This window comes from Sorghum bicolor, chromosome 7, assembly GCF_000003195.3.
Source record: "Sorghum bicolor cultivar BTx623 chromosome 7, Sorghum_bicolor_NCBIv3, whole genome shotgun sequence".
Lineage (NCBI taxonomy): Eukaryota > Viridiplantae > Streptophyta > Magnoliopsida > Poales > Poaceae > Sorghum > Sorghum bicolor.
In genome coordinates, this window is record NC_012876.2 from 13,308,939 (window position 1) to 13,322,980 (window position 14,042).

Here is a 14,042-nt window from a genome sequence, read left to right on the forward strand (position 1 = left end):
TCCTTAAAATTGGGTGTGACACAATAATAGCAATAGGAAACATAACATTTCAAAGAACTTTTTTCATTGATTCATTGCATATAGAGATACATATAATTTCGATGAGTATACAATTGTATTCATCCAAAAACATAATATCTAACATAAAATATTAAAACTACTTATACTGACTATAAACTACTTAATCTAAATGTGGTCCTCTCACAGAGAGGATCATGCTCGCCTCACTAGCTTGTGAGGAGACGAGCCAAAGTTGGAGTCTGTGTCGTCGAAGTCATCATCGTCGTCGTTGTCATCATCATTGGCATCAGCATTATTGGCATCCTCCTTTTCTTCATCCTCGTCCTCCTCCTCTAGGTCCTCCTTCTCGGAGCTCCATGGGGGACAACAATTGAAGTCATCCAATCGTCATTGGTGACGTCTTTCTTAGAGGCCTGGTGGGTTGGCGAGTCATCCTTGCTGGACGACTGGCTGCTTGGAAACTTGATGGGGCTATCCAACATTTTCTTTGTAGATTGGAAGAGAAGAAAAGGATGGATAAAGAAGAGGGGTGATTTCAGAGGGCATTGGGCTTGAAGAATATGTATTGCAGCGGATACACCTCTTTGGCCTTAGGTGGCCAAAGTAATGGTAATTTGATAGCCTTAGAAGTTGGGGCATTTAGCACTCATGCTGAATTGTTACCGCCGATTGACCAAATGCTAGTTTAAGACCACCGGCCAAAACATGTATACTAGTCAGCCTGACTTTTTATGCAACAGAGGAAATGCAACCCTAATACCACTGCCGCATCTACCAGTAACCCATCAATGCTAGCAGTTTCAACTACTGGTTTCCTTCCTTAGGAGGCCTCGTTATTGGGTCAACCGACGGTGGAGGTATCACACTGTTGCTTCTATTGTTATGGCAGTGAAATTGGAGATAGTGATAAACCAATCTGTAGTAGTGGAACCCCACCGATGCTCCAACCGTGGATTAAAAAATTGTTATTTCCATCCTCTGATGGCAAGGAGGACCGAGTACCATGGATCAATCACTATGAACAGTTTTTTAGAGGGCAAAATACACAAAATGTAGATTAGTTCTAGTACGCCTCCTATCTATTACAAATATAGGCAAAATCATGTTTAATTTATTCCAGAAATAAGACTTACACAATATATCATATATGTGCTTGTTTAGACTAATCATCATGGAAATAATTATAGCACTAATCAGAATAATATCATGCATCTTATTATGTAAACAAAGCATGAACATCATCCAAACAATGCTAACCAGCAATGTTTTGATCAACAAAATAAGAGGGTGTTTAAAGGTCTCATACCCTACGGCAGAGGCAGAAGCACCAGCGAGAGACAATGTGCTTTTGCTGATGTAGTCGTCCCAGTCGATGCAGTGCAGTTAGGAAGCCGTGAAGATCCCTACGCGCTGAGAGGAGAACCTTGCAGGCGCTGGGAACAGGGAGGGGATGAAGCGAGTAGTCGTGCCACTACCGGAGACTTCCCAAAAACATGATTGACATCCTCACCCGAGCAGGTGAACCCGATGAATGGAGACGTTCTGGAGGCCTACTCTTCCATCTCGAGTGCTCGCAGGAGATGGAACGGAGAAACTCAGGGGCTGCTGTGTTGTTGTCAGATCATGAACTGAAGGAGAGGGTCTCAATTTATAGATGTTGAGGAAGAGAGATCAAGAGACAGAGTCTCAGGCGCCAGAGAAAGGAAGAGGTCAGTGGATGCGAATGGTTCAGGAGAAACTCCTCTCATCATTGCCACTAGTTGCAACTCCAGCCATGATTAGCACTAGTTGCAACTCCAGCCATCAATGGAGCTAAGTGACAAAATTTAAGGCTTGCCCGCCCGTCCGCTCGCTCGCTGCCGCTGCCCACGCCCACGCCCATGGCCCGGCCCGGCCGGCAGTGGCGGTGGCGGCACGCGCGTGCGTGCCGCACTCATCTATTCTTTTCTAAACTTCTCAAGGTAACTGATCACAGATCAACCAATTAAGTTGATTCAACCTTCAGTTAAAAACCCATACAGTAATAAATCATTTAATAGGCATTAACCGGACCGTAGAGTTTACTTGATTCATTAAATATTTAATAGGTCAAGCCCACAAAATATCTAATAATCCCCACCAAACTCTAGGGTTTGATGCAAACCATACTATGTACCACATTCCTTTTATATACTAGAGTTTCAATGGAGACTGTTAAGTTGAACATCCATCTAGAGCAAAAGCAACGCTCAGCCACAACTGAACAACAGACAAAACCTTAAATTGACAGTTTTGTGTGAGATTTTTGTTACTAGAGCCCTTAACTAGAGTACTGGGCAGCAAAGAGCATGCCCTCTGTTTGAAGCATATAAGTCATACTTCTTAGCCTTTTCATGAGTGTCTAGAGATGACCCACATCTCATAGATTGTGACTAGCAATCGAACTCATATAGGCGTGTTCCTTATAGGATGTTCTGCAGGACAATATTCCTAGCTACTTAATCAGGCCACTCAGATCACATTAAGAACTAATTCAACCTTCCTTACATTATTGGAGAAATGGTGCATCTCAAATGAGTTGGACTTTATACTAAGGAGTTTCTCCCTCAGTCATCCACTAGCTTGTTTCACCATCCTAATTCATGGGATCTCTGATCACATAGGATAGGTTTCCACTATGGAATTACTTCAAGTGGGTCTCAAGCCCAACTCCCTTGATGCACCTTCTATCACATTACGTGACAGAACCTTAGTAAACTGATCTGCCAGATTCTCAATTTTTTGATAGTCTTCAGACGCCTTTGCACATGCCTTGTAGACTTCGTGTTGTCCTTAGAAATTTTCACTTTTGTTATCACAGTTTGATTGTCATAGTTCATAGAAATAGCCGGTATAGGTTTCTCCACACCCAGTAAATCCGTAAGGAGTTCATGAAGCCACTCAGCCTCAGCACAAGCGGTATCTAATGCTACCAGTTCTGCTTCTATTGTAGACTTCGTTAAGATTGTCTGCTTGCAAGACTTCCACGAAATAGCACCAGCTCCAAGCAGGAACGCGTATCCGCTCATGGCGTACAACTCATCAGCATCAGAAATCCAGTTATCATTAGAGTAACCCTCCAGTACCCTTGGATACCCAGAAAAGTGAATGCCATAGCTCATTATACCTTTCAAATAGCACAGTGCTCTCTCAAGAGCACTCTAATGAGTATCTCCTGGATCTGACACAAACCGGCTTAATTTGCTTACAACAAATGAGATATCAGGCCTTGTAGCGCTAGCCAGTTACATGAGAGAACCAATTATTTGAGAGTATCTCAATTGATCTCTTGAAATTCTTTGATTCTTTCTCAGTATCACACTTGGGTCATAAGTAGTTGGAGCGGGTATACAGTCACTGTACCCAAAGCAACTTAGTATCTTTTCCACATAGTGAGATTATACAAGAGTTACCCCACTATTCCCTTCTCTCTCAGTTGCTTGATGTTGAGAATAACATCAGCCACACCCAAGTCTTTCATTTCAAAGTTATTAGATAGAAAATCTTTCACTTCTTGAATCACATCAATATTATTTCCAAAGATTAAAATATCATCTACATACAAGTACAAAATGACACCATTGCCTCCACCAAACTGATAATAAACACATATGTCAGCTTCGTTTACTGCAAAACCGGCTGTGGTTAAAGTTTTATCAAATTTCTCAAGCCACTGCTTTGGAGCTTGCTTCAGGCCATACAAGGATTTTAGCAAATTACAAACCTTACCCTCTTGACCTTTTGCAGCACATCCATCTCGCTGATCCATATAGATCTCCTCAAGCTCTCCGTTTAAGAAAGTCATCTAAACATCCATCTGATGGATGAGAAGACCATGTGAGGCAGCCACGGATAGAAGCACATGAATGGTCGTCAATCGGGCCATGGGTGAGTAAGTGTCAAAAAAATCTTCTTCTTCCTTTTATGTATATAACCTTTGGCCACTAGCCTTGCCTTTTACTTCTCAATAGTACCCCATCAGGCCTTAGCTTTTTCTTAAAAACCCACTTGCATCCCATAGGTTCACATCCATAAGGACGACCAACCACTTCCCAAGTCCCATTAGACATGATAGAATCCATCTCACTTTGAACCGCTTCCTTCCACAAGTCAGCGTCAAGAGAGGAATATGCCTCAGTAATGGTTGTGGTAGTGTCATCCACGAGGTATAGAATAAAGTCTGCACCAAAGGAGTTTGCAACCCTCTGTCTTTTACTCTTTCGAATGACTATGTTATTGTCCTCCTCAAGATTTTATTCAAGGGTTTCATCACCAGTGTGTACTATCGGTTCGTGAGAATCATGGATAGAAATACAATCATGACTGTATATGCTAGGTGTATGTTTTTTCATGGGAAATTCTTCTTCAAAAAATGTTACATCTCTAGATTCCATGATTGTATCAACAGTCATCTCAGGAACACTAGAATTTACTATTAGAAATCTATATCCCACACTGTGAATAGCATAGCCAAGGAAAACACAATCTATAGTTTTTGGTCCTAGCTTTCGCTTTTTATTTATTGGCACATTCACTTTTGCCAAACATCCCAAAGTTCACAAGTAAGAGAGATTTAGTCTCATCTTCTCCCATTCCTCAAACGGTGTAATTTTTTGTTCTTAGTGGCTACTCTATTCAAGACACTATTAGAAATCTATATCCCACACTGTGAATAGCATAGCCAAGGAAAACACAATCTATAGTTTTTGGTCCAAGCTTTCGCTTTTTATTTATTGGCACATTCACTTTTGCCAAACATCCCAAAGTTCACAAGTAAGAGAGATTTAGTCTCTTCTTCTCCCATTCCTCAAACAGTGTAATTTCTTTGTTCTTAGTGGCTACTCTATTCAAGACATGACTAGCTGTTAAAATAGCCTCACCCCACCATTCGTTATATAAACCAGCAATCTCCAAAATGGCATTTACCAAATCAGTTAGAGTGCGATTCTTTCTCTCAACGATCTATTGGATTGAGGTGAGTATGATGGTGTCCTCTCATAAATTATTTCGTGTACCGCGTAGAACTCAAAGACTTCATTGGAGAAATACTCTTCCACGCGATCGGGCCACAACCGTTTGATTTTCTTCTCTTTCTACCTCAGCTTTATAGACTTTAAAATAATGCAATGCCTCATCTTTAGTTTTCATTATATACACATAGCAAAATTGAGTGCAATCATCTATAAAAGTAATGAAATATCTCTTACCACCTTTGGTCAAAATCCTGTTTATCTCACATATATCGGAATGAATAAGCTCAAGTGGTGCCAACTCCCTCGTCACAGCAGCCTTGTAAGGCTTACGAGGTTGTTTTGCTTCGACACAAGCATGACACTTAGAACTTTTGAGCAAATCAAACTTCGGAATTAAATTTAAACTAGCTAAGCGGGACATGTAACCAAAATTGACATGACATAACCTTGAATGCCAAACACTTGTCTCAACATTATTCACCACATTGTTCGTAGACTTAAAACAAGTATCAACCAAAGACAAGCGGAACAGGCCTCCACTCTCATAGCCCTTGCCAACAAAAGTTCCATATTTAGAAACAACACATTTATTGGATTTAAAAAATACTAGTTTATAGCCATCACGACATAATAAAGAGCCACTAATCAAGTTCTTCTTTATTGAGGGGACATGATGCACGTTCTTGAGTTGTACGGTCTTTCCTGAAGTAAGGTTCAGATCGACCGTATCAACACCACGAACAGCCGAACGAGCCCCGTTCGCCATCAACAAGGAGCCAGCCCGCCCGCCCTAGTAAAAAGAGAACAAGGAAGCATCAGCACACACATAACACTACAAGAGATGTGTGGCTTTTTGATGTATTTAGTATGACGATGGGTAATTACGTCAGTATATTATCTATTTTTTGATGTTATTTTCTAGGAATTTCAATTTAGTGACCTTTGAAAATTATACGTCACAATATATGTCATATACCTATTTCAAGTTCATTTAGTGACACTATTTTCTACGTCATCAGGCCTATTTTGTAGTGTCATGAGCCTTTAACGAAGATTTGGTGTCACAAAATATTTATTGAATTGTTTTAAATAATATTTCTTATGTTGGCATACCTTGTTGCCATGTCAGAATTTTTTTATTCTTTTAGATGTTTTTATTACAGAACTTCTTTTAGAATCGTCACAGTATATGATTTTAAATTCATCGTACTCTAGTTAGTCCAAAACAATAGGCCCATCAATATTTAGTGCAAAGAAAAATAAAAATGTGATTGTAAAAAGAATCAAATCTAAAATATGATTTATTAAATTGTTTGAACTAAATAATTTTGTTTCTTTGTTGTATGTATGTGGTGCATATGACAAAATTAAAAATATTCTGATTTCTGAATATATATGGTGCCGAAGTTGAAAATATTTGGGAACATAAAAACTCCACGACACACAAGATGTGAACCTGGCACGTACTGCAGACCATCGACATGTCTTGCCACTGAGCTATTGGTTCTATACGACTAAATTCAAAACAGCTCGTTTGAAGAAAAACTTTAAACAAACGTGAATGGAGAAAATAAAGAAAAGTTTCAAAAATATTGAATGAAATAGGAATTAAAATCATTAGCTCATACAGACATGAACTGAACTACCACTAAGCTCCGATGATCATTTGCCACAACTTTGGAAAGTATTTTTTTGCAACATTTTTATCACTGGAATGAAATAGGAATTAAAATCATTAGCTCCTCTAAACATGAACTGTAGCATTTAAAAAACACTCGGGTTAAGACAACTTTAATTTAGCCCAATACTCCTCACCGTGAGGTTGGCCCAAAAAAATGTGCAGGCCCAGCTGAAACCTTCCTCACCGTGAGCCGTTCATCTGTAGATCCAGTGGTTGAGATTTGGGATGTCTCTCACAAACCCTAGTATATAGTACTATTCTTTTTGTGGATAGATTTATTTCATTAACTGTTATATGTTGACCAGGGAGCTTGGTTCTGTACAATCGATATGCATGAACCTAGGAGCTAACTCTAATCTTTATATCATTGACTAATTTGGCTACAGTTTGCTTCTTTCAGAGTGGTTAATAGTGTGGTCTGGAGGATGTCTCAATGAAGTGAAAAAGCGTCACTAATGTTTAGGGGGCAGCTACAACTCTTTTTGTTAGCTTGATGAATATTCAAGATATTGAAAGGGCTATGTTCTTTGTCATTTTGAACTTGTGACTTAGATGTAGCGTGATGTATATTGCTACCTGGATGTATGAGTTTGACAATATAATTTTTTGCAACCTAGGATTTTGTTAAGATTATGTAATTGTTGAGTGAGTGGTTATATCAAAATCAGTAAAATAAATATGAAAAGAGCATACATGGCATGAAGAAAGTTGTGACTTAAAAATCAAATGCATAAAGCTTTGTGACTTCAAAACCAATGTCATGGATTTATGACACTAAATCAATGTCATACGATGATATGACACTAAAATCAGATGTCATATACTTATGACGTTAAGCAAAGCAAATGTCATATAATAATTTTGTGACTGTGGCTTTTTGATGTTTGGATTTTTGTCATCTAGACGTCAAAAATTGAAGTAATGACATAAATTCTATATATTGTGACCTATTAGAACGTCAAAAAGCCCCACCCTTCTTGTAGTGTGAATATTTGCACCAGTATCAACCCACCAATCGGGTGAATAAGAAACTAAAAAAGGAGATGGCAATAAATTACTATATCCAGATGTAGCTGCCTCAGTCTCAACGATGTTTGCTGACTTCTGTGGAGGAGGCTTCCACTTAGCCTCAAGACACTCCCTAGAGAAATGCCTAGTCTACCCATAGGTGAAATAGTTCATCTTTTCCTTTTTCATCTTCTTACCCTTCTTGAAAGAAGTGGTGGACTTTTGCTTAAGCTCTTGCTGAAATTTCTTTTTCTATGGTTTGGTACGGTTCTTTTGCATCACATGTGCGTTAAAACTCCCCTCAACGATTTTCTTGCCTTTGACATCCTTTGCCTTGGCCTTATCCTCAACATCTAGAGTCCCAACAAGCTCAGCAGTGCTAAACTCTTGCCTCTTGTGTTTCAGAGAAGTTGCAAAGTTAGTCCAAGATTGTGGCAGTTTGGCGATCATACAGCCTGCCACAAACTTGTCAGGAAGCGCACACCCAAACAGCTCAAGTTCCTTCACCAGCGCTTGTATTTCATGGGCCTGTTTGACTACCGAACGGCCTTCAACCATCCGATAGTCATAGAACTGCTCCATGACATATAGCTCAGAGCCGGCATAAAAAATGCCATAACAGGCCTCAAGCGCATCCCATATAGCTTTTCCTGTCGGAAGCTGCACATAGGCATCAACCAAACCATCCCCTATGATGCTCAACAGAGCGGCTTTGCAAGTGGTGTTAGCATGTTGAAATGCACGATCCTCATCATAGGTTTGCACACCAACAGGCTGCTCACTCATTACATGAAAGCAATTCATAGAGGTCAACCACAGAATAGTTTTCTGGTGCCATCTCTTGTAGTGAGTGCCCTCAAACAGCAAAGGTTTCAGCAAACCCGCAAAGCCAACAGACGAAAATTGCCTATAATCACGTTTTTGGATTGTTACAAATATAGGCAAAATCATGTTCAATTTATTCAAGAAATAAGACTTACACAATATATCATACATGTGCTTGTTTAGACTAATCCTCATAGAAATAATTATAGCACTGATCAGAATAATATCATGCGTCTTATTGTTTAAACAAAGTATGAACATCATCCAAACAATGCTAACCAGCAATGTTTTTTGATCAACAAAATAAGAGGGTGTTTAAAGGTCTCATACACTACACAGAGCCGGAAGCACCAGCAAGAGACATGGTACTTTTGCTGACGTAGTCGTCCCGGCCGATGCAGTGCAGAGTAGTCGTGCCGCTACCGGACACTCCCCAAAAATGTGATTGCCGTCCTCACCCGAGCAGGTGAACCCGATGGACGGAGACGTTCCGAAAAGGCCTACTCTTCCATCTCGAGTGCTTGCAGGAGATGGAATGCAGAAACTCAGGGGCTGCTGGATTGTGATGTGTTGTTGTCAGATCACGAACTGAAGGAGAGGGTCTCAATTTATAGATGTTGAGGAAGAGAGATCAAGGAACAAAGTTCCAGGCGCCAGGAAAAGGAAGAGGTCAGCGGATGCGAATGGTTTAGGAGAAACTCCTCTCATCATTGCCACTAGTTGCAACTCCAGTCATGATTACCACCAATTGCAACTCCAGTCATCAATGGAGCTAAGTGACAAAAGTTAAGGCTCGCACGCCCGTCCACTCGCCGCCTGCTTCGCCATGCCCACAGCCATGGCCACGGCCCGGGCGGCGGCGGCGGCGTGCACGCATGTGGCACTCATCTATTATTTTCTCAACTTCTCAAGGTAACCGATCACAGATCAACCATTTAAGTTCAGCCAACCTTAGTTAAAAACTCATACGGTACTAAATAATTTAATAGGCATTAACCGGACCGTAGAGTTTACTTGATTCATTAAATATTTAATGAGCCAAGCTCACAAAATATCTAACACTATCATCTAACTGGAGAAGCTTAGCAATGGTTCATGCGCAACACAGAACAGGACACTCACCCATTGGAGCTACTTTGCCTGTTGCATCAGCGAACGCTTTGGACCACCAAAATTCTAAGATGGGTAATAGCGCAAAGAAGTTCCAAAGAAGTGTCCTTCCCAAGTCAACCGTACGGCCTTATGGAGAATGGAGGCCTATAAAAGAATGATAATCATTTCTGTTGTGTTGTATTATGCTATGGCAAAGCATCTCCAAGAGTTTGCTATTTCTTACTTGGCAAATATTGTGATTTGCCAAATCCCAAAATGATATGGGGAGTAAAAAATTAGCCCTTCTCCAAGAGTTTGCTATTTTTGACTTGGCAAAACAAAAAAAAAAGAAGACCCACAAGATGGTTTTTCCCCGGACGCTACTCTTCGCGCGCTTCCCCTCCTCCCCTTCACGCAAACGACGCCACCACCGTATTGTAGCTTCATCGATTGGTTTCGTGGCGTCAGACCTAGCGTGAACCCTACAAGAAGAACGACTACCCATAGCATTGGCCTTGTCCTAGCAGACACCGACTATCCTAGCTGGGCATGAAGATCAATGATGGGAAAAAGAGAAAACCATGTACCTGAAGACTGGATGGCCTGGCTTCGCGCCGAGAAATGTGGAATGACGCCGACGTTACCTTTTCTTCAGACAAATGAAGGAGAGGCTCGCCCTTTTCTGCACGTGCGCAGGGGAAGGAAACGTGGTGCCAGAAATCGCGATGACACGTCGTTATGCCAAGTTGCTATTTTTGAGCGCCGGGAGTCGTAGTATGCCAAGTTCATATTTTTGCCAAGTTGATTTGCCCAACTGTTGAAGGCAATTTTTTCTTGTTTTGCCAAAATTATATGGATGCCAAGTTGTTTTACCAAACTCTTGGAGATGCTTATTATCACAATATTTTAAGAACTATTTCTGATTTTTTCCAAAGAATTTCCATAAGCACTAGAGAGGTGTGCTGCATAAGTCAATCGTCCCTGTAGACAATGGTGGCGTTCTGTGGTGTGTGATGTAACTGGGTTCTAAACCCATTTTTCTAATATAATAAAGCACAGCTCTCCTGTGTTTTCGAGAAAAAAAAATCTATTGTTTTCTATTATGGTATGGGTAATGTAAATATTTTTGAGGGAACGGTGGGGAATAAAACTCCCAACTTTCTTTTCCTTTTTATTTATTCCAAGAAAAAACAAAGAGAAAATATAGGAGCACGAGCTGTGCTAAAAGAGCTACCAAAGCTCAAAAAGGAAAAAACAAGAACATTAAGATATACTCTCTAGACACAATTGTAGTAGATCAGCGCGGCCAGGCTTGGATTTGATGCAAATCAATCCAAATTCATGCTTGAAGTGACCTTTCTAGTTGGCCAGCGAGCAAGCCTTGTTGTCGAAGATGAGATTATTTCTAGAGCACCAGATGGACCAACATGCGCTGATTAGAACTTCCCTAAACACTGGGTTACCAAAATTGATTTTTGCATCGATAATCATGTCGAGGTGAGGGAGGTTTAGGTTCCAGTTGATACCAACAAGGTTCCAACAGGCTTGACTGAAGGGGCAATCAAAGAAGAGATGGAACATGGTTTCCTCCACATCCAAATTACAAATGGCGCATGAATAGTTGGTGAGCTGCATGTTCTTCCTCCTCAGCATATTTCTTTCTGGTGCTAAGTCGGTCTTTAAGGAGCAACCAGAAGAAGAATTTGTGTTTTCCCAGGTTTTCACTTTTCCACATCAATTCAAAAAGAGGTGAAGCTTGCTGACTCCCAAGGAGCAAGCTTTCTTAGGGACATAAGAGGTAGAGGTTTTCCAGCGGTAAATCCAATGATCTGAGCTGTCAGCATTCCAGTTTGATGAGTTGAGAAGGTTCTGCAGATCTTGAAATTCTTGGACAACTTCTGGAGAAAGTGGTAGGAAGAAGTTGGGGTTGTCTTCATTCTGCATAAATTGAAGTACAGAGCATTTTTTCTCTTGGCAAAACAATATAGTCTTGGGAAGGATTATTTGAGGCAGTTAGTAACCCAGTGATCTGACCAGAAAAGGATGGTATGACCGTTTCCAAGATGACAAATGGTCATGTTTGTGAACGTTGAGTTTAGCTTGAGTATATCTTTCCACCGGAAGGAGCCTATAGGGTGTCTGGCATGTGGTGGAGTGTTATGATTCATGTAGAGTTTATCCTAGGTCAGTTTAACCCAAGGAATGTCGTCTCGATTGTAGAATTTGTGTAAGAATCTCATCAAGAGGGCTTTGTTCTGTTTTTTTATATCAATGATGCCCAGGCCTCCTTCTTTTTTGGTTCTGCAGGTTGTTTCCCAAGCTGCAAGGCATTTTCCTTTCTTGTTGATGTCTCCCATGTTCCAAAGACAATGTTTTCTATATTTGTCAATTTGTTCAACAACCTTTGGAGATAGAAGAAAGGAGCACATGTAGTATGTGGGCATAGCTGAGAAGACCGAGTTGACCAGTAGAAGCCTGCCATGATAAGATAGCATTTTACTAATGCCAAAGAGTCTCGATTCAATCTTCTGAAGGAGGGGTACATTGTTTTGTGCACCTGGTTTGTGAATACTTAGAGGAAGGCTGAGATAGGTGAAGGGCTTGCTTTTAGTAAGGCAATTGAAAGTGTTGGCAAGGTGGTGGAGTTTGGAGTTATCAACATTAAGTGGGACCATGAAGGAGTTGTGATAGTTGACATGGAGGCAACTGGAGTCAGAAAAAGATCTGAGCAGACCCTTGAGGTTGAAGAGTGTTCTTGCATCTACAGGGAGGATAAGCAGTGTGTCATCAGTATATTGGATGATGGGGAAATCTCCCCCAAAGTTGTCAGAGATGGGGTGCTTGAGGACACCGTTATGCCAAGTGGCATTGATAATGGTCTGTAGAAGGTCAGCTGCAATCACAAAGGGGAGGGGTGATAGGGGATCACCTTGTCTTAACCCTTTGTGACATTTGAATGAGGATTTCCCTGGCACTCCATTCAGCAGAACAGATGATGAACCCAAGCTAAGGATCATCCTGCCATTCCAACCATTTAGATGGGAATCCTTTGGATTGCAAAACTCCCAGAATGAATTGATGTTCCATCTTGTCAAAAGCCTTTTCAATGTCTAATTTTAGAATGATAATTTCTTTTCTAGATTGGTGACAGACATGAAGGAACTGAAAGGCCCAGGCAAGACAGTCTTGGATAGTCCTTCCTTTGATGAATATCATGCTATTTAATAAGAAATACTTCTGATATTTTCGTTTTTATTGCTATATGTGTTTTGACATCCTGATGTTCTTCTAAAAACCTGGAGTGACACATGTTGGAGGCACCAATTTGCCTAGGAGAAATCGACGATCATCGGAAGGAGGGAATGTCGATGGCTAGGAACGATACAAATTGTATGAAGGTAAAAAAACTCACATTCTTATATTCTAAGAAGAAATGGTTTTGCCAAATTTTCCTTAGGAATATGAACTTGTAGGATCCAACAATTAATAGACACAATGTTGTAGGCCTTTGTCTTTTGCCTTTCAAATCTTTCTCCCTTACCTTTTCGTGTGGCTCCATTTTTTGCAGCACATCGTTCATGTTAGAACTCAGCAAAATATTCATTAGACCACAATGATTTTTAATCGGGCCGTTATGATGACCACGACATTCTTATGAATGTTTCATATAGTAGGCAATTCGTACTCCACATTTTGACATTCCACACTATCAGGCTAGCACATATCTAGCTGGTCTCTTGTAACACCCTAAAATTTGCTCCTTTCAAAATAGATGAAAATTGATTTAATTTTGTATTTTTTTTGTGCTCAGGAAAATATAGGAAAAATAATATTTTTCATTAGATTAAAGTTTATCATAAGGCTTAGCAACATGGTTGCGCATGCATGCTGGTGCATATGATTTCAGGTGATGTCTGCTTATTGCTCCTTTGTGTGATGATAGTAAGAAAAATATTTAAAATACGTTTAGTAGATCGATCTTCCTTATTCGGAACGTATTTATCTTTTTCTACAATCAAATTTCTTGTCTCTTAGCTCAAGATTTCGGTCAGGGTCTCTCACAATCTTTTCTTTCAAACCTAAGTCACTCGTTTGAGTTTCTTGTTCATCAAGCAATCTCTACAAACTTCTCAAGTATTTTTCTAGCCTTTTCTATAAGCATAAATCTAATTTTTAGATGCTCCAAACAATCTTATCATGAGTTCCAAAAACTTTATTCAGGATCCCATGTTCTATAATATCTTTGAGAATTTTTCTTGAATTTTCGGAGCTTTCATAGTATTTTTCGTGGCTTAACTACTAATTCTGGACTTTTCTAAAATTATTTTATCCATAAAAATAATTAATTTCGAAAATAATAAATCCTTCGTTTTACTCCAACCCAACGTCATCATGATTCAAAGGCCAAATATTTTTTAACTAAT

General features: G+C 40.0%; 1 protein-coding gene across 1 annotated transcript; it reads right to left on the reverse strand.

Moving 5' to 3' along the window:
• Positions 214-3,161, reverse strand: LOC110437224 (trigger factor-like). Its single transcript, XM_021465598.1, has 2 exons — positions 2,812-3,161; positions 214-373 (listed from the first exon to the last, which is right to left on the reverse strand). Exons 1-2 carry the CDS (start codon positions 3,159-3,161, stop codon positions 214-216), a joined length of 510 nt encoding a protein of 169 aa, XP_021321273.1.